Source organism: Primulina huaijiensis, chromosome 18, assembly GCF_012295235.1.
Source record: "Primulina huaijiensis isolate GDHJ02 chromosome 18, ASM1229523v2, whole genome shotgun sequence".
Classification (NCBI taxonomy): domain Eukaryota; kingdom Viridiplantae; phylum Streptophyta; class Magnoliopsida; order Lamiales; family Gesneriaceae; genus Primulina; species Primulina huaijiensis.
Genome location: NC_133323.1, coordinates 6621666 through 6640556, shown reverse-complemented (window position 1 = coordinate 6640556; position 18891 = coordinate 6621666). Strand labels below are relative to the sequence as shown.

Genomic DNA, 18891 nt, shown 5'->3' with positions numbered 1-18891 from the left:
ACTGATATCAGTCCCTAAGTTTTAATCCTCTAAGGGGGCGAGGCCATAATACGGTTCTATCCCACCGTGAAGGGCCATATGTTGGGATTCCCACCCATTTTCAGTGAATCCTCACAGTGCCAACACGTAAACGTACCAAAATCGCACAAAAAAAACGTAGAAACAGAATGACGGTGCTCGACCGAAATTTTCGAAAACAAGAAAACACATAACCGAAATTATGGATTTAAAACAAGCCCACTTACCTTAGATTCTAGAGAAAACGTGAAAAATTCGCAAAATCATAGAAGAATCATGCAACTGACACTTCGAAAACGCAGCAGCACATCGCCTGGAAAAAAATCAGCCGTCTTGAAAAATTCTTTGCGCCTTATTGAACCGTTGGATCGGGCTCAAACTTTTACAGTACGTCCAAATTTATATCAAATAAATTATGAACGGTGGAGATCGGGTTTGGAAGTCGTTTTAACCTGTTTTTGGATGAAAAACCGTAGGTCTGCTGTTTTCCGCGTAGAATTTGAGCAGTTTTCTTGCAAAGGCTACAAACGAAAAACTAACCGTTGGATTTGACCGAAATTTGGATATGTTGTTCGAAACATATGGAAGCACGTTCTGAACGGTGGAGATCGGATTCCGTGTATCCGAGAGAGAGAAACGAATTTCGAAAATTAGAGAGCAAAACTCGAAAATTTGTGGTGTAAATTGTGAATGAAAGCTTCTCCTATTTATAGGAGGTGACTACTATCGAGATCGCATATTATCTCCTCGTTTAAACTCTGAATTAAATATTGAATATGAGATATATTATTATCTCTTATCTATCTCATTATCATTATTCAAATATCTATATCTCTTAAATCTTATAACTCTATCTGGTATAACCTCGCCAACTTTGAATTTATATCTAAAAAATTTACCTACTTATATCTAAAAATTTATTATTTAATTTCTTAGATCATGGTCTATTTGTTTATCCCAAGTCCAAAATATATGCACAATATTATCTTAAATCTTGAGCTCAAAAAATATTGTACACGATATAATTATCCACTCAACTTTAGATAAACTGCAAATCTTACATCTCAAATAAAATAATGAGATAGATACCCAAATCTTGAATAATCCTAGCACACTGAAATTACAAAAAATATTATCACGATCACAAAATCTTGGGTTTTACAGTTTACGACGACACACTTTAGACGACTTTCACTCATCTTTTTCGATCATACTTTTTTTTTAAGTCATTTATTCGGTTACTCCGACTCTCAACTACTCAAAAAATTATCCTCTCAAAAGCTTGTCTGTAGTATATAATATGATGAGACAATAGTAACACAGAATTAGCACATTTAATCTAGTAATCAACAAGTGGCAATAAAAAAATAAGATATGTCAGAAACATAAGATATCACATCTGCATGTCAACACTTCTGGCAATAAACGGATTACCGGAACAAAATTTTTGACTGATTAGAGAAACAAAAAACCAATTTATGGGACGATTTTTCGAGTTTTCTCGGTAATCACTTGAAACTTTACAGACCATTAAAACTCCGTTCAGTTTTGAGTTCTACGAGATCTTTTCACCAGCACTCCTCGAGTGCTTGTACGCACGCCGCAAGGCGCATGTGCGTGTGTATAGTATGCGTATTTCCGGGTTAACAATAATATCCATAATTCCAGTATATTTCGGACAAGATTAACGGCCAAACGGTCACATGAGGGAATCTCCGTAATCCCAGTAATCAGCACAGTGCAAGGGGCCTACTCAATTAGTTAATTCACGCTATCTTGTCTGCCCTTTTATCCCTTTATAAGACCCACATTTCCTCCCACTTCTCCACACAGAACTAACTCCAAAATCCTAGAAATGGCATCGGCTTTCTCTTCTGTCACATTCCCATTTCTTCTGCTCTTCTTCTGCACGCTTCTTCCGTCTCTCATTGCCTCCTCTCCGGCTGTGCAAGACCCTGAATTAGTGGTCCAGGAAGTACACAGGTATGCGTCGATTTAGCGAGGCGTTGCTTGGGAATTTCGTCAAATTTCGATCTTTTTGGTTGAAGGGTGTCGAAAATGTTGTCTTGTGTAGTTTAGTTTACTACTTGTTGGCAGTTTTCTTGTAGCTCATTATTGCTTTTTAATTTGTTTGGTTATGTATAACGTCTGACTTGTTACGAAACAATGTAGGAGGTTGAATGATTCTAGAAGGAAACTGGGATTCTTGTCATGCAACACGGGTAATCCCATAGACGACTGCTGGAGTTGTGACTCCAATTGGGAGCAGAACCGTCAGAAACTAGCGGACTGCGCCATCGGATTCGGTAAGAACGCCATTGGCGGAAGAGACGGCAAGATTTACGTCGTGACGGACTCGAGCGACGACGACGTGGTCAATCCGAAGCCCGGGACACTCCGCTACGCGGTCATTCAAGAAGAGCCGTTGTGGATCATATTCGCCCGGGACATGGTTATCAAATTGAAGGAGGAACTGATAATGAACTCGTTTAAGACCATTGATGGCAGGGGTGCAAGTGTTCACATTGCTGATGGACCTTGCATCACTATACAATACGTGACGAATATTATTATTCACGGGATCAATATACACGACTGTAAGCAAGGTGGGAATGCTATGGTGAGGTCCTCCACCACGCACTACGGGTGGAGGACCATATCGGACGGTGATGGCGTGTCGATCTTCGGCGGGAGCCACGTGTGGGTTGACCATTGCTCGTTGTCAAATTGCAAAGACGGGCTGATCGACGCCATACACGGGTCGACCGCGATTACCCTTTCGAATAATTACTTGACTCATCATGACAAGGTCATGCTTATGGGGCATAGTGATTCCTACACTGAAGACAAGAATATGCAAGTTACTATTGCCTTTAACCACTTTGGGGAAGGACTTGTTCAAAGAATGCCAAGGTAAAGTTTTCTAAAGTAGTTTAATTTGATCAAGATTTAACATTGTAGCAAAATTCTAATTAAAATATGATAATATATAGTTGTTTATTAAATTATATTTATGTTATATGTGCAGATGTAGACATGGTTATTTCCATGTGGTGAACAATGACTACACCCATTGGGAGATGTATGCAATTGGAGGTAGTGCGGCGCCTACCATCAATAGCCAGGGCAATAGATTTCTAGCCCCTGATGACAGATTCAACAAGGAGGTAAGAATTTTGATGCTCACGTGCAAACTTCTAGAAAAATGTTAAATCATTTTAGATCGAGTCGAACTCGAGCCTAAAAAAATTCGATACAAAATTGTTTAAAAGTCAAGAAAAACTAAATTTAGATCACATACACTGCCACATTGCATCCTCGATTGGCTGTACCATCAATTTGTTCGCACCTCAACATCAATAAGATACTAAATAATTTGACCCCAACTTTTTCAACCAAGCATCTAATTAATTGCTATCTATCTATATATATATATATATATATGTAAATGATTGCATTTATTATTAACTAACAATTTAATTTTGTTGTTATAGGTGACCAAGCATGAGGATGCACCGGAGAGCGAGTGGAAGAATTGGAATTGGAGGACAGAAGGAGACTTGATGTTGAACGGGGCATTCTTTACGACGTCGGGTGCCGGAGCATCCTCGAACTATGCCAAGGCCTCGAGTTTAGGTGCTAGGCCTTCTTCCATGATAAGCTCCATCACTGGCCGTGCCGGCGCCCTGAGCTGTAGAAAGGGATCGCGGTGTAGTTAAATTACCATTATACCCTCACAAGACCCTATTATCTATTTCGTCTGGTCTTGTGATTGGAATTGTGGAACATGGAAATCTTTGTGCTCCTAAAAAAAAAAGAAAGGTTCCCTATTATAAAAGTTGTCCATGGAGCACTTGGAATTTCTCACCATTTTCTTTTTTCACTATTTTTTTTTTACTTTTTACGGTTTTACCCTTTTTTTTTTTTTGGAAATTTGGTCAAGTTTTTTACCTGATTGGAAGAAGACGACATCGGCCTGCTGATCTGAACCGTCGGTTCTATTTTCTGTCGGACTTGTAATTTGTTGAAAAGGGGAGCAAGTGCTGAAGCATGTATTGGTAAACTATAATATATATATATAATTTCTAGTTTTAATCAACGGTTGTCATTTTCCCACTCTTTCANTAAAAACTTTGACACCTACGTATTAACTATTTTTGGGCCCCATAGACATTAAAATTTCTTTTGTAAAATACTCATTAAACTTATGTAACAAAATAAAAGCTCAAATATTAATTTCGAGTAAAATAATTATTCTAAGATCAATAAATCCCACACAAAAAATTTATTTCAAATATATATAATTGTATTTTTACATAGGCGAACAAGGATGTCCCTCTATTGTTTAACAAGAAAATATAAAAAAAATCTGTAATGATAAGACTGTGTAGATTTGTTTTCATTAGCCTAACAATTAGATTAACATATTTATAAATTATTTTTTTCTCTCAATTTCTAACATCGACAGTTTATTTAAATTCATCTTACTATAATCTTGCGTATATAATTTAAGTGAATTGTATTACTGATTATTTAAAATTTTAGATGTTGTAATGAGACAGATATACCTAATTCATATATAAAATTAAAAGTAATACTTTTGAAATAAAACAATATTTTTTTATGAGTCGGATCGGGTTGAAGATCTGTTTTCACAAAATTGAGCCGTGAGATGGTCTTATAAGAGTTTTTTTGTAATATGTAGTATATTAGAAATGGTGATAGTGTTGGATCGCCGTTTTCTCACACCCAAGGCTAGGGGTATTCAAACTTTGGATAAATCGAAAATCCAAACCGAAAAACCGAACTTCGAACCAAAACAAACCGAAATTCGAATTTTGTAATTTTGATATAAATATTAAAACCGAAGTTTATTTGGTTTGATTTCGGATTATATATGTCAAAACCGAAAAAACCGAAAAACCAAAATTTCAATAAATTAATAATTTTTTATATTTTTATTTATATTATATATTTTGATGTCATATTAGTGAATGAAGAACCATTTTGAACAATTTTAGTTGATTGTTGGTTTTTTAATTAATTTAGACCTTATATTTAAATATTTTAATAAGAAAACATGTAGAAAGTTAACATATTATATTTTACAATATATTTATATTATTAATTTAAATAATTATACCAAAATCGAATTAACCGATCGAAATAACCAAACCGTTTTGGTAGAAAACTGAATCGAATAGAAAAAAATGGTTCGGATATCAAATTATATATTTCTAAAACGGAAAACCAAAAAAACCGAAATAAAAAACCCAAATCGAACCGAACCGACCGATTAACACCGTTACCCAAGGCGCAACGAAAATTTTAAAATTTTGTTTCGACATTCGAAACAATCCTTGGGCGTCGTATGAAATATACATCCATATGATGTTTAGATTGTTACCTTTGAGTATAAAATTATGTCTCCAAACTATTTCGAATTTTAACCGGAGATAGTCGTTCTCGTAAATCCCTTCGACCGGATCTCCGTCTGTTCGTTAAATTAGGTCCACGATCAGAGAAGTTTTCCTTGTTTGGATTGCATTAATAATCGCAAAAAATTTCTTCGTTGAGACTAAATCGTCTAAATTTCCAAAATCCGAAGTCAGTGTAACGGTAAGGGCTCGGCATTGGAAGACTCACGGTGGACGAATTTGCATATGATCCTTGTGTCATATTTATAAAGGTTGATTCTTAATATCATAAGGAATCCCTCCTAAATTAGAATTATTTACTTCTATTATTATTAAATTCTCATATGATAATATCATGCACTAAATCAACACTTGATAATGTGTAACATATCTATATACATATTTCCATATATACAATTATATTTTATGAGAATTTTATACATGTTAGTCATCACTATTACTAGTACTATATTTAATTAGTAAATTTTCAATTCACTAAATAAATAATTGTGAACTCATTATAACCTTGATCGATCATCAGACATCACCGATATAATATATGCTCTTGATACGAGAGAACATATCGAAAACATAATGCATAAACTGATATACAATTTAAATATTTGAGTGATAACGATATTTTCAATAAAGTAACAAACATTTATAATTATTTTCCATTGATATTATTTGATATATATATATATATATATATTGTTTAAGAAATTAAGAATTTCAAATATTTTTTCATATATGAAATAAATTTGAACATTTAATAGCAATTACTATGGCTGACAAACCCCAAACTTCCCTAGCGGATCTCTCATTGTATTTTATTGAATAGTTTTGGATCATACTTTAATAGCACAACATTGCGAATGACAATTACCACTAAATTATCCCATACACTTAAATTAATTCTTCACGTCTCAACTGATACACCGTGCTTAACAAATTTTTTTTTTTTTAAAAAAATTAAGGTCTATTAACAACATGTGTTAGTTGAAACGGTAAATAATTCGATTTTTTCTTTCAAAAATAATATTCGAGTTCTGAACAAAGAATATGAATGTTGAAAGAACTTTGTGTTCGACTAGATCTCAAATTAATTTGAACCTCGCCTTCTCAAATGATCTTGTTATATAAAGTCTGCTCAATGCGATTTATGGGAATCAAACACGTACTCTTAACTTGGACAGTAGTTTTATGAACAAGTGTTAATTGTTATACGAAAAATATAGATGTCGATAGTGGTATAATATACCAAAACTACACATTTTGATCGATATATATACGACATACGCAAATCACAAAAGAATGAGAACAATGTGTTCTGTTATGGTCAGTCCAAATTATTAGTTCACATTACATTGTTGATTCACTTCTTTACATTTGGATATATAGCCCAAATGGGAATAGGAATGTCCATGCATGTGTTGATACTTGATCCAAATATTGATTTTTTTTTTTATAAAATAATCCACATATTGATTTAAAAACCAAGTGATGAATAATTATTTATTCCTAAAGGAAATAATAGGTAATATCACTGCCACCGAAAATACTAAAAATAATCAATATTAGCAACAAAATTCGAATTAGTGGAGAAGATGAATTCTTGACAATGATCATGAAATCGATTTTCCCTAACATCTTTTTTGGACAAGCTTTCATGTAAGACTTGTTCAGTGTGATTTACCCGACAAGTGTGCTTTTCAAGCTACTGTGCTAACTTAGAGATTTACTCAGTGCACACCGAAAAAAACAATTGGTATAGATTCTGTCGTCATAAAAATCCAATATTATATAACATCGAATTTTCTGGTATTAAATAACGAAATATAAGGAAAAAAAACTTTAGTTCATGAACCCATAAATGAATTTTAAAAACTATTCTTATAGTTTGAATACATAAAAACTTGTCTTGAAGGATACAGCTTAGTTAGTAGAGCTCTACTCTTGTAATTGGATCATTGCAATTACGGGTTGAATGTTTAACTGTCCAAACAGTAATGCTAATATCATGTACCTGAACCGGTGGTTCTCTTTTTCTAAATAATGAGGAAGATGAATAAAACATATTATCGAAAGATTTTAGTGAAACAAAGATGGGTTGTCAAGAACGTAGAGGTAGAATGGGCAGTTGGCCAAATCTAGTGACCTATATATTTACCCTTTTATGATTTTAGATATTTTATATTGACATATTTCAGTTTTAGTATAGTATTTTTCAGTTTACAAAAATCTTAGTCATTTTTTCGTATGAGTGTTGATGTAACAATGCATAAGATAACACCATATCAATGCCATGAAAGCGCCACATGAAAAATGACTTAATTTGAAAAAAAAAATGAAGATAATGAATTACATTGAAATTAATAACATAGATGACCTAAATCATAACTAGATAGATACACACGATCTAAATTGCAATTTTGACATACATGTCAAACACACATGTAAACACACATTCAAAATTTCTTATACATGATCTAAATTGCAGTTCATCTTGTTCAATAAGTTAGTATCACCCTATTGGCGCTCACATAAATGTGCAGCATATTAAAACTAATACATATAGTTTTTATATGACGCACACTCACTGTGCATACTTATGTAAATACAAATGATGTGATACTACCTATTGGATGTGTAGTTTGTTTATGTTTCATCACATCCAATAGGTGAATGTCACCCCATCGACGCTCACATAAATGTGCACGATAGGTGTGCAACATATCAAAACTAATATATACATATAATTTTGATATGATGCACATGCACCTACCATGTATACTTATGTAAGTACTGATGATGTGATACTCACTTACTGGGTGTGCAATCTTTCCATGTTTCATTATATTCAATAGGTGTCGCTTCAACGGTGCTCACATAAGTATGCACGATATGTATGCAACATATAAAAAAATAATATATAAAATTTTAATATGATGCACACCTACCGTGTACACTTATGTGAACACCGATAATGTGTCAGCCACCTATTGAATGTGTAATTTTTATATATTCATCACATCCAATCAGTGGTTAACATCTTATCAGTGTTTACACAAACATGCACGATAGATGTACAACATATCGATGCATTTCTATTGTGCACACATATTGAACACCGATGCTCACATTTAGTTTTGGTATGATGCACACTATGTCAAAACATATGGGGATATATATATATGCAATTTGCAAAAAAAATGGATACAAGTGACAAGTGATGGGCCTACATGTTTTTTTCGGAGTGTGAAAACAAAATGACAAGTCAGATCCATTCTGAATATTATGAACGAAAGAATAGAAAACGCTGCCCATGTGTTTCATACGTGTAAATGGGATTTGGGTGACACAAATCTTATCCAGCCAAGTATGCAAAAGTTTGGTGATCACTAATTAATTTAATATTTTTAACCCAAAAATAAATAAATAAATTACAATTCGTGCTTAGATCACTGCCACTAATTAATTTAATATTTTTAACCCAAAAATAAATAAATAAATAAATTACAATTCGTGCTTAGATCACCGCCACGTGGAATTTCTTTAAATATATAGTTGAAGAGAAATACATAAAAAGTATATAGCTATAGAAAATCCGGAGGAGTTCTTTTTAATTTTACACTTTCATCTATATATTGTACAAATACATAAAAATATTATTTCGTTCATCTTATTTTAATTAATTATATATATGTATTTGTCTTGGTCGAATGAATTTTTTGGAGATGTTAGTGTAAGATACGTAAATATTTATTAAAAATTGTGACATTTGATATATGATAATTAGTACTATTTTAACGGATGAGGATGTAGAATAACACAATAAGTGATATTATGGTATAATCACAAAATGATCATATCATTCGTTATCTAAAAATCCAAAAAGTATTATTTTATATATAAACTTTTAAAATAATAAAAATTATCCGATTTAAGTAATTATTTTAATTAATTATCGAAAACACTAACAAAAACCAAATATAAAGTTTGTGTTTAGTTTTAATATAGTCTCTAAAGTTTTTTCATAAAAAATAATTTATAATAAAAAAAATTGTACGGGAAAATTAATTTATTCACAAAAATATATATATATAAAATCGCTAATATTGATTAAAATTTGGCATATAATATATTAATATTTATGATATAAAATTTAAATAAATTATTTTTGGAATTGACGTCTGGCCCGTTGCATGGTTATCCATCATTTGCGTCAGCGACTCTTCGTCTTCAAATATAAGAAAAAAAAAGGGTTCAAGCTTAATTAGGTATCTCCCGTCGTATACATTTTCAAGAAGTTTATGTTTTGTCAATCCAACAATTTTACAGGCCCACAAACAATTCATGTTTTTCACTTATCTTTATTTATACTTTTTATTTACTATATTATATTTGTTGGGTATTTATAAAGTTTGGCGATGCATCTTAAGTCATAAAAATACGAAAATATTAAAATTCATCAAATAAGAAATTTAAGCAGACCTCTTACATGTATTTCAAAAGATATGTTATAAGTTATTTAGGGTCTGCATAATTTAGGAAGACAGTGTTTACTGAATCATCAAGATATCACTTTTGTTTATACTTAATTTTGTTGTCAGCCGCATCGTCTTTGATTAGTTTCTTTAACTGGTGAAAACATATTATCAGCATATCCAAGTTTCAGAGAATTTTCAGGTATATAAAACAAAAACATTCTGGTCGTTGTATGTCAGTGTTCCAGGCATTTATTGCTGCATACTATTTTTGAAGTAAGAAAAATGACACGTAACATCTAATATTATTTCTATTATAGCTTTGTCACGACTGGATTGTGGCCATTAAGATTTGTTATCTACTATATATGAGATTCAAAGCTTTGCCAAAAACTTACAAGCGCACACATAAATATATATCTGATGTATTTCAAATATCATTTGTGCTGACATATTACTCACAAGTTTATCAAATTTGTACTGTATTTTGTGTCAGTTTTGTAAATAACATAAATAGTCTTTCTCTTTAGAATCATTCCAAGTTGTGAAAAGTTTTTAGTAAGAGTTTCAATAGGCAGTGTGTAAGTCCTATTGAAGTGGATGTTTACAAGTGTTGTAAAATCCAAATTCTTTTAGTGGAATTATTTTCGAAACAGAAGAAGGGAAGATATAGAAGAGATTCAACATTAAAACTTCCAAAAACAACCTCTGTGTTATTTATTTTCAGTTGTATTACTTTTCATTTTACATATACTACTCGTGGTCTATTGATTTTACTTTGGTTCATTAAGTTCGACTAGACTCATTCTGCACTGATTCTTTTCTAGTTTTTCAGTGAACCTAGAAGATCGAGAGCTGATTTTGACTGCTGAAACCAGTTGAGATCACCATCGTTCGGAAGAAAAAGAAAATTTTGCGAGGTGTTTGTTCACCCCTCTCTAAAAAGCTCTATTGATCCTACAAATGGTACTAGAGCAAGTGTTCTCGACCTCTGAACCTATCAAAATCTATCATATCATTCAACAAAAGTCAATGTTTATCCAAAGAAGATTTTGACGATTGAAAAATTAGAATGTAAGCTCATTATCTGCTCATGAATCCAATACCGTAGTTGTTATTATTGATGAAGCAACACAAATGATCGAGAATCATAAATCAAAATGGACTTATGATGATAAAAATAAGGCAAACTTGAATAATGTTGTCAAGAAAATCTTGTCAAGACTTTAGATAAGAATACTTTTAGTAAAATCAAGATGGGTTCTACTGGAAAAAAAAATCTGAGAAAAATTGATTCAATTTTGTGAAAGAAACAACTAGATGAAAAAGAACAAATTAATGTTACGATGCAGGAGTTTGAAAATATCAAAATAAAGCTTGGAGAGTCTTTAAATGACTTTGATGAAAGATTGGTCACATTGTCATTGAGTTGGCAGCTTTTGGAAAATAATACACCAATAGAGAAGTTGCATTGAAGGTGATGAGAGTCCTTCCGAGGGAATGAGATGTTAAGACGTTTGCGACGATAAAATTTAAAGATTTTAAAAAGTTAAAATTTCAAGACTTGTTTGTTGATATGAAGGAATAAAAATTCGAGGTTGAAACCAAAAGCGGAAAGGAATCTACATCCAATCATCTGACCAAAAATCTTACTATTGACATTGCTGATCCAATCCAAGAGAAAGCTAAAGAAAAAATTAGCAATGATGAAATATCATTGTTTGTAAAGAAGTTCTCAAATATCACGAAGTATAATCACATGACATATCGGAACCAGAACAATATTTACAAGAAATAGTCAAATGCTGGTGATATGGCATGTTTCAAGTACGGGAAGACTGGACATTTTATTATTGAGTGTTCCAAGCCTAAGAAGGATGATCATAAGATGAAGGGACAGAAAAGGAATGATAAGAAGTTCCCCAAAGATCGAAAGGCTATAATTGCTGAAAAAGCAAAATCAAGTTGGCATAATCCAATTCTGAATCCTTTGACTCAGAAATCCAATCCAGTTGTAGGGATGATGACAAAGTTCAATGCATGATGGTTGATGTAGATCTATAAACAACAAGTAATGAGGTATTTGATTTCGAATATGAAGAATTTACACGTAATAATCTTGTTAAAGCATTGCATGCGACGAAAGAAAAGTACTCAAAGATTTCTCAATCATTCGAGGAAGTCAAAACTGAAAACAAAAACCTTACTACTAAATCAACAAGTCCATTTATATACAAAATGACAGTTGTGAGGATCTCAAGGTTGAAATGAGTAAGCTGAAGACAAAGAACGAAAGAATAAATAGAGATTACCAGTTTCTATTGAATGAGAAAAAGAAGTTGGTTGTACTGGTAAATGCCTGAAATAAATCTTTTATTTCAGCAGAAAAGATGCAAGTGTTACAAAAGCAATATAGAGACATGATTGGTCTCGAATTTAGTAATAATGAAAACATATATTCTGAAACTAGTACTCAATCACTTCTGAAACATATAATTTTGATATGTTATTTATCAATCATGTTCATTTATGTGTCTACTGTTGAGGTTACACTCACCTAGTTTCATCATGTCTAATAGGTGAGTGTCACATCAATGGTTGACAAAGAAGTAAGCACGATTGGTAAACAAAATATCAAAATTATATCTACATATATGAGCACATAATTAAACAAATCAATGTAATTATTTAAAGATTTTTAAAATTATTAACTCCTCAAATCATAGACTCTTCATTTGTATGTGCTTAAAATAATTAGATATAATAAATATGGCTTTAAAAAATTGTTAGATTATATTCAAAAAATTGTGGAGATCAAGAATCAAATTTAGACAGCCGGCATACGAAATGGAGTATTTGTTTTTCTCCTTTGATGTAAGTTAGGAGTTTGAAATTCGTATTTGTGAGGTGCGTAAAATAAATTTTAAAATAAGTGAAAATAAAAGCAATCCTCTAATATTTGAGTGGAGAAGGAAATCTCGATGAAGCTAACCAAATAGACTCGATGGACGCAACTTCCAACCTATGTAGAAAGTGTTATATTCATGATCAAATTTGTGATATAATAAATAAAATATATTTAAAATTTTATTTTATTTAATAGTGAAACAAAAATTAGGGTTTTATTTTCATTTTTGGGCCGAATTTTGTTTCACCCATTGTACATAGAGTAAAGATTTATTTCTATAATAAATTTTACATTCAAAGACAACATACTATTTTTGAGTTAATTCACTAAATTTAATTTTCAATTAATGATTTATCTTAATTTCAATATTAATGTGANTAATGTGAAATTATTATTATTTAAAAGTTGTAATTCATTTTCATAAATTCTTTTCAACGTGATAATAATTTCTCCTAATTAAATCGTCAATCTTTCATGTCACTTTTGTGTATTATATAAATCTTCCCAACCCACTTTCATTTTTCTTAAAAAGAGAGTGGAGAGACAAGTCATAAACCCTATATTTTATCACCACCAAATTTACTAAGTACTATTCCAATTCATTTTATTTTGTCAATTTGCCACCGCCAATTTATTCCCTNACTCGACAGTACACTACTCGTTTCATGTCTTTTGATTTCATATACGTTCGTTCCACATGATTCCTCTATTATTCTATGAAATCTTGAAAATGCATTGTTATGATTTGAATTAAAAGTGGTAAGAAAATTTCCGAAACATGATAAGATAAGATAAGGCCTTGATACGGTGGGTTATAATAACCAATATATAGCCTCGTCCCCTTAGAGGGGTAACAATTACGGAATGATCAGTATATCATGAATAAAAAGATGAATAACAGTGCCTTGTTTTGATATATTTTGATGTCTTGTTTCGAGTTCTGTTTGTCTCATGTCTTGATTCATGTTGCGATATGTTATTCGACATTTCACCTTTGAACTCATATTATATATATATTTCGATATTTTGGTGTACAGTTGGCCCCCACATGGTGAGTGTTTCCCCAAACACTCACCTCCTTATTTCTCTCCTCAGATAAGAATGAAAAGGAACTCGAAGAGAAAGAGCATACATAATATTTGGCTGATGAAAAAGGAGACATTTAGAAGTTCCACTATTATTTGATTTTGTTGTCCCTATGATGATAAGTTTTAGCTTCCCCTGATGTATTTGATTATAATTTGTACTTTGGGATGTAAGAACAAATTTCGTCATGAAATAATATACTGATTTTTGGTTAAATTCTATACTATAAGGTTTGTTGCTTTTTGAATTTTATTTGAAAGCAACGCCGATGCCGCGCTCCCAAGTTTGGGGCGTGACAGAAGGAACCAATAACAACCATTACTTTTGGAGATATTTGTTTCTATTTTGGCCTTTTGTTTAATTACTAATACGCATTAAACTTATGTTTAATCGATATGATTATAAAGTTCCCCTAAATATAGTGTCATTTGAAATTAATTCTACTTTATTCGAATTGTGATATCCCTCCAAGAATGAACGGAATTCCTAGACTGTGCAGGTATAAGACTGTACAGTTGATGAAGACTTAAAAGATTGATAGTTACTACCCATACCATCAAGGTTCATCTTCTTTTCGCAAATAAGAATTCCAAATTTAAATGTGCTTGACTTAGACAATTATGAGATAAGTGACCCTCTGAAAAATTTTCAAGGTGCATGTGAGTGAAGACACAAACATGCTGAAAGACCCGTATTGGGACATTGCTGACAATCATCAAATTTGGGACGTTACACTAATAATGTCTAACCAAGTAAGATATTAATTTATTTATTATTTCATTATAAACAACAAAACTATAATCAAAATCCATTGATTTTCAATCTATCTCCGTGAACACGACCTAAAATATTTATATTATATATGCTTATTTATTTACACCACACTTCATTAAAATGAACTTAGAAATCTAATATTATAAATGATGGGGGTTCATTTATTTTACGCCACACTTTTCTTATGATTCGTCTCATAAATAAATTTGAATACTATCATAAATTATATACAATCAGAGTAGACGTTCATAGTCAAATCAACCACGATTCAATGTCTTCCCGAATTGATTCCGCCTTCCAAGTAAACTTGGCTTCCCAAGAAGCCGAGTGAGTTAAAATCCACGATATTCTTGTTATCTTCACGGTGTTTTACCACTATGAGATACACGTGAATACAGTTATTTTTTCATTTTGTGAGAATGGATCCTCTACTGTGCCATCCTCACATTAGGGGATGGTGTGACACAAGTCTTTTTTAAAAAAGTTATTTTATATTTATTTTAATGTTTTTTAGAGTTTTTTGTTTTCATCTTTCTTTTACTCACTCTCAAATTTTTATTTTTAAATATTTTAATCTTGTATAAAATATATTATAATTCTTTCTTTTGCTACTTTTGGACTTTTTGTTTCCCTGTTTTTTTTACATTTTGTTTATCTCATTTGTTTTAAGAGTAAAACATATTTATTTTCATTTTTAATTCTTTTCACGTGCTTGATTCGTCTATTTTTTTCCATTATTTTTTTTAAAAAATTACAACAAGGGAAGAGAAGACTTGAATATAAAATTTCTATTTTCTTGATCATTTGCATGTCCAATTCTTTTAAATTTTTTGAGTACCGAATTTATTTATTTTGGGAGTAAAATATATAATTATCATTTTTTCTATATTGACATATTTAATCAGTTGGTACATTAGTATATAGTACATAAATATAAATTATAACAAGAAAAAACGATACAAAAAATTGACAAGATAAAAAGGAGTAGAAAATATTTTTAAAAAAATTAGATTGTATTAAAAAAAACAAAAAGATCAAAGAATGTAAAATGAAAGAATTAATTGAAATATATAAAAAGACAAAAATAGAAAAGAACTTTTTTAAAAAAGACTTGTGTCATAGCATCCTCTAACGTGAGGATGCTCACAGTAGAGGATCCAATCCCGTCATTTTGTATACATACAAGTTAAATACGTTGTAAATTTCTTCAAAGAACCTCTCAATATTATCTTGCACTGCAATCTATTTTTCTTATACTTTACTTTATGTGTACAATTTATTCATGTTTTGAAGTATACCAAGCATAAAACAGAATTCTTGTTTATTTATTTTTAGTATTCCTTATTAAATAAATTGTTCTACTCCCAAAAAAAAAAAATTTAAATAAATAAATTGCTCTCCGTATTGCCTATAAATTCAAACTGCTCTTCAACACCAACCCTATATCCAGTCTTTCCATCATTTCTCAATTCTCAAGCATTCACTCACGAAGAAATTAATTTGGAAAAAAATATTATTCAGGATTCCTTAATATCGATAATCATGGTTCGAGCAGAAGCGAGTAGAATCCTGACCGTCGTTGGCGCCGAAGACATGCCGGAACCCGACGTCCGTGTCATCACTTCCGACGGGTTACTCATCTTCGCTCACTCAAAAGTCCTGGTAATCGATCTTTTTTACGTAACCATATCGCAAATTCGTCTTGTTTATTTTCACATAGATTTATCTTTCATTCGTCAATATGTTAAACTTCATTTCGAGTTCTGTTCAGTTTTGATAATAATAGGATTTAGTCGCTCGTACGGGCTTTGATCAGTTAAAATATAATGAGATAAATTATTCATACGGGCTTTGATTATTTGGACTTGTGGTTGTTGATTCAAATGGGAAACTTGTAGGCTGCAGCGTCGCCCGTGCTGGAGAACGTAATAGAAAGGCCGCGAAAGGGCCGGAGCAACTGCAGCAATATTACCATATTGGGCGTCCCATTCGACGCCGTCTCCGCCTTCATCAAGTTTCTTTACTCTTCCAAGTGAGTTCTGTTTCAGTCCTCAAGCCAAATTAAGATTGTATTTGCTGTGTGAGATGATCAAAGCTGCCTTTTATTACTTTTGTAGGTGTAGTGAGGATCAAATGGATAAGTATGGGATTCCTCTTCTTGCATTGTCGCATGTTTACTTGGTGCCGCAGCTGAAGCAGATGTGTACGAAGGATTTGGCTGACCGGATGTCGATTGAGGACGTGGTGGATGTACTTCAGCTCGCAAGACTATGCGACGCCCCGGATCTTTACGTCAAGTGCATGAAGTTGTTGTCAAATAATTTCAAGATGGTCAAGGCCGGTGACGGATGGAAGTTTTTGCAGAAACATGATCCCCTTCTTGAACTCGAGATCTTACAATTCATCGATGAGTCTGAAACGGTGTGTAAAGCGTTGAAAAAGTACCCACTTTTCGATCAGATTGAACATGTCGATTGTTATCATAACATTTGTTTTGAATTTCTTGGATATATATAACAGAGGAAACAGAGGATGAGAAGGCATAGAGAGGATAAGGATTTGTATATACAGCTCAGTGAAGCAATGGAATGTCTTGAACATATATGCTCGGAAGGTTGCACCACTGTTGGGCCGATCGATATGGACCCGAGCCCGCACAAAGGTCCGTGCGCCAAATTCACGACATGTCATGGCGTTCAGCTTCTGATCAAGCATTTTGGTACTTGTGCGAAAAGGGTTAACGGAGGATGCTTTCGTTGCAAGCGAATGTGGCAGCTCTTTCGATTGCACTCCTCCATTTGTGACCAACCTAATGGATGCAGAGTTCCTCTATGCAGGTTAGTGAATTATTTTTTCAACACATTGCTTTTGAGTGAATCTAAAGATAAATAAAGTTTCCCATCATAAAAATTTCGAGTCTCGTCTATATTGTGAGATCCGATTGATTTTAACAAGAATCGAGCTGTCTTGAAGCTCCCGCAACCATCGGTGATCCTATCCTTTTCTGAATGGCAATAATATACTAAAAGGTGGATGTGTGTTTTAGGCGTGTGAAAAAGGTGAGACTCCAATATTGACATAGAAGGCGATGTATTGCATCCAAAATGACCTCTTAAATAATTGACATGACAACCAAATATCAGGGCCGACAAGAAAATGACATTTCCTCATAAATGTAAAATGCCGTATTGATTCACAATTCGACTACTTCTCCGGCCTAAAATGAATGGTGAATCGTCCGAGGTTTTGAATATACCTGTACTGTTCTATCAGGCAATTCAAGTTCAAAGCAGAACAAGATGGAAGTGATGCCCGGTGGAGATTGCTCGTGAGGAAGGTGGTGTCCGCGAAAGTTACGTTGTCTTTATCGACTTTGCATGCGAAGAAAGAAAAGGAGCCAAGAAGGACAATAGGGGATCAAGGCTTCAGACCTTGGTTCCAAAAAACTTGAATATATTTATTTGTATGGAGTGCCATTGATTTTTGGTCATTTAGATGCTAAAGTCGAAGTTATTTGTGTGTGTTTCAAATGTTAGCCAATTGTAAGATAATTTCTCAGGAATTTATTAATAATGTAGGTGAGAGTTTCAATTCAAAGAAAAAAATCCTTGAGGAAAGAAGTCAAATAAAGTGTGAATAAATAGTCCAAATGTTATACTAAAAAACATTTACGATGGTCTTATAAATCATTTTTGTGGTGATACATATCTCCAACTCGACTCGGTCTATGAAAAAATCTCATTTTTATGTTAAAAATATTATTATTTTTTAAATATAGATCAAATTCGTATGAGAATTAGTTAATCATATAAAAAGATTGTGTACACTTGATACTCGTGCCCTAAACACCGAAAAAACATGAGGGGCAAAATGAGACGGACGCCCACGTTTGGATACACGAGTATATGCTGATCTTGTTTGGGGTGTCATAATCGATCGATTTGATACATAAAGCCATGAGTGAATAAAGATATTGTCGGCAAAGATGATTGGCTGTTGTGGTCAACAAAATTTGAAGCATCAACGAGGGGATCGAAGAAGTCATCATTTACACCGGAGAATTCAGAAAATGAACGAAACATGTTTTCATTAAATGAAAACGCGTTCCACAATACGCATAGGAGCTCTCTCCCCTAAATCGTCTTTTTTCGAGTTTTTTTTTTCCATCGTTTTATAGTATTTGAATGTTTAATTGTATAAT

General features: G+C 32.5%; 2 protein-coding genes across 2 annotated transcripts; both read left to right on the top strand.

Annotated features, from left to right (window-relative positions):
- The first annotated feature begins 1832 nt into the window (after positions 1–1832).
- On the top strand, positions 1833–4106 carry LOC140964761 (probable pectate lyase 5). Its single transcript, XM_073424690.1, has 4 exons — positions 1833–2001; positions 2191–2931; positions 3047–3185; positions 3513–4106. Exons 1-4 carry the CDS (start codon positions 1874–1876, stop codon positions 3735–3737), a joined length of 1233 nt encoding a protein of 410 aa, XP_073280791.1. The 5' UTR covers positions 1833–1873; the 3' UTR covers positions 3738–4106.
- A 12015-nt stretch (positions 4107–16121) lies between these two features.
- LOC140964092 (BTB/POZ and TAZ domain-containing protein 1-like) lies at positions 16122–18369 on the top strand. Its single transcript, XM_073423616.1, has 5 exons — positions 16122–16352; positions 16589–16722; positions 16808–17111; positions 17211–17527; positions 17964–18369. Exons 1-5 carry the CDS (start codon positions 16233–16235, stop codon positions 18139–18141), a joined length of 1053 nt encoding a protein of 350 aa, XP_073279717.1. The 5' UTR covers positions 16122–16232; the 3' UTR covers positions 18142–18369.
- Positions 18370–18891: the final 522 nt, after the last annotated feature.

Bases quoted from the DNA above. Each gene is read 5' to 3' on its own strand.
- LOC140964092 (XM_073423616.1), top strand. From the start codon at position 16,233: ATGGTTCGAGCAGAAGCGAGTAGAATCCTGACCGTCGTTGGCGCCGAA. The intron at 16,353-16,588 runs GTAATCGATCTT...GGAAACTTGTAG, and splicing joins TCGCTCACTCAAAAGTCCTG to GCTGCAGCGTCGCCCGTGCT. The intron at 17,528-17,963 runs GTTAGTGAATTA...CTGTTCTATCAG, and splicing joins TGCAGAGTTCCTCTATGCAG to GCAATTCAAGTTCAAAGCAG.
- LOC140964761 (XM_073424690.1), top strand. From the start codon at position 1,874: ATGGCATCGGCTTTCTCTTCTGTCACATTCCCATTTCTTCTGCTCTTC. The intron at 2,932-3,046 runs GTAAAGTTTTCT...TTATATGTGCAG, and splicing joins CTTGTTCAAAGAATGCCAAG to ATGTAGACATGGTTATTTCC. The intron at 3,186-3,512 runs GTAAGAATTTTG...TTGTTGTTATAG, and splicing joins ATGACAGATTCAACAAGGAG to GTGACCAAGCATGAGGATGC.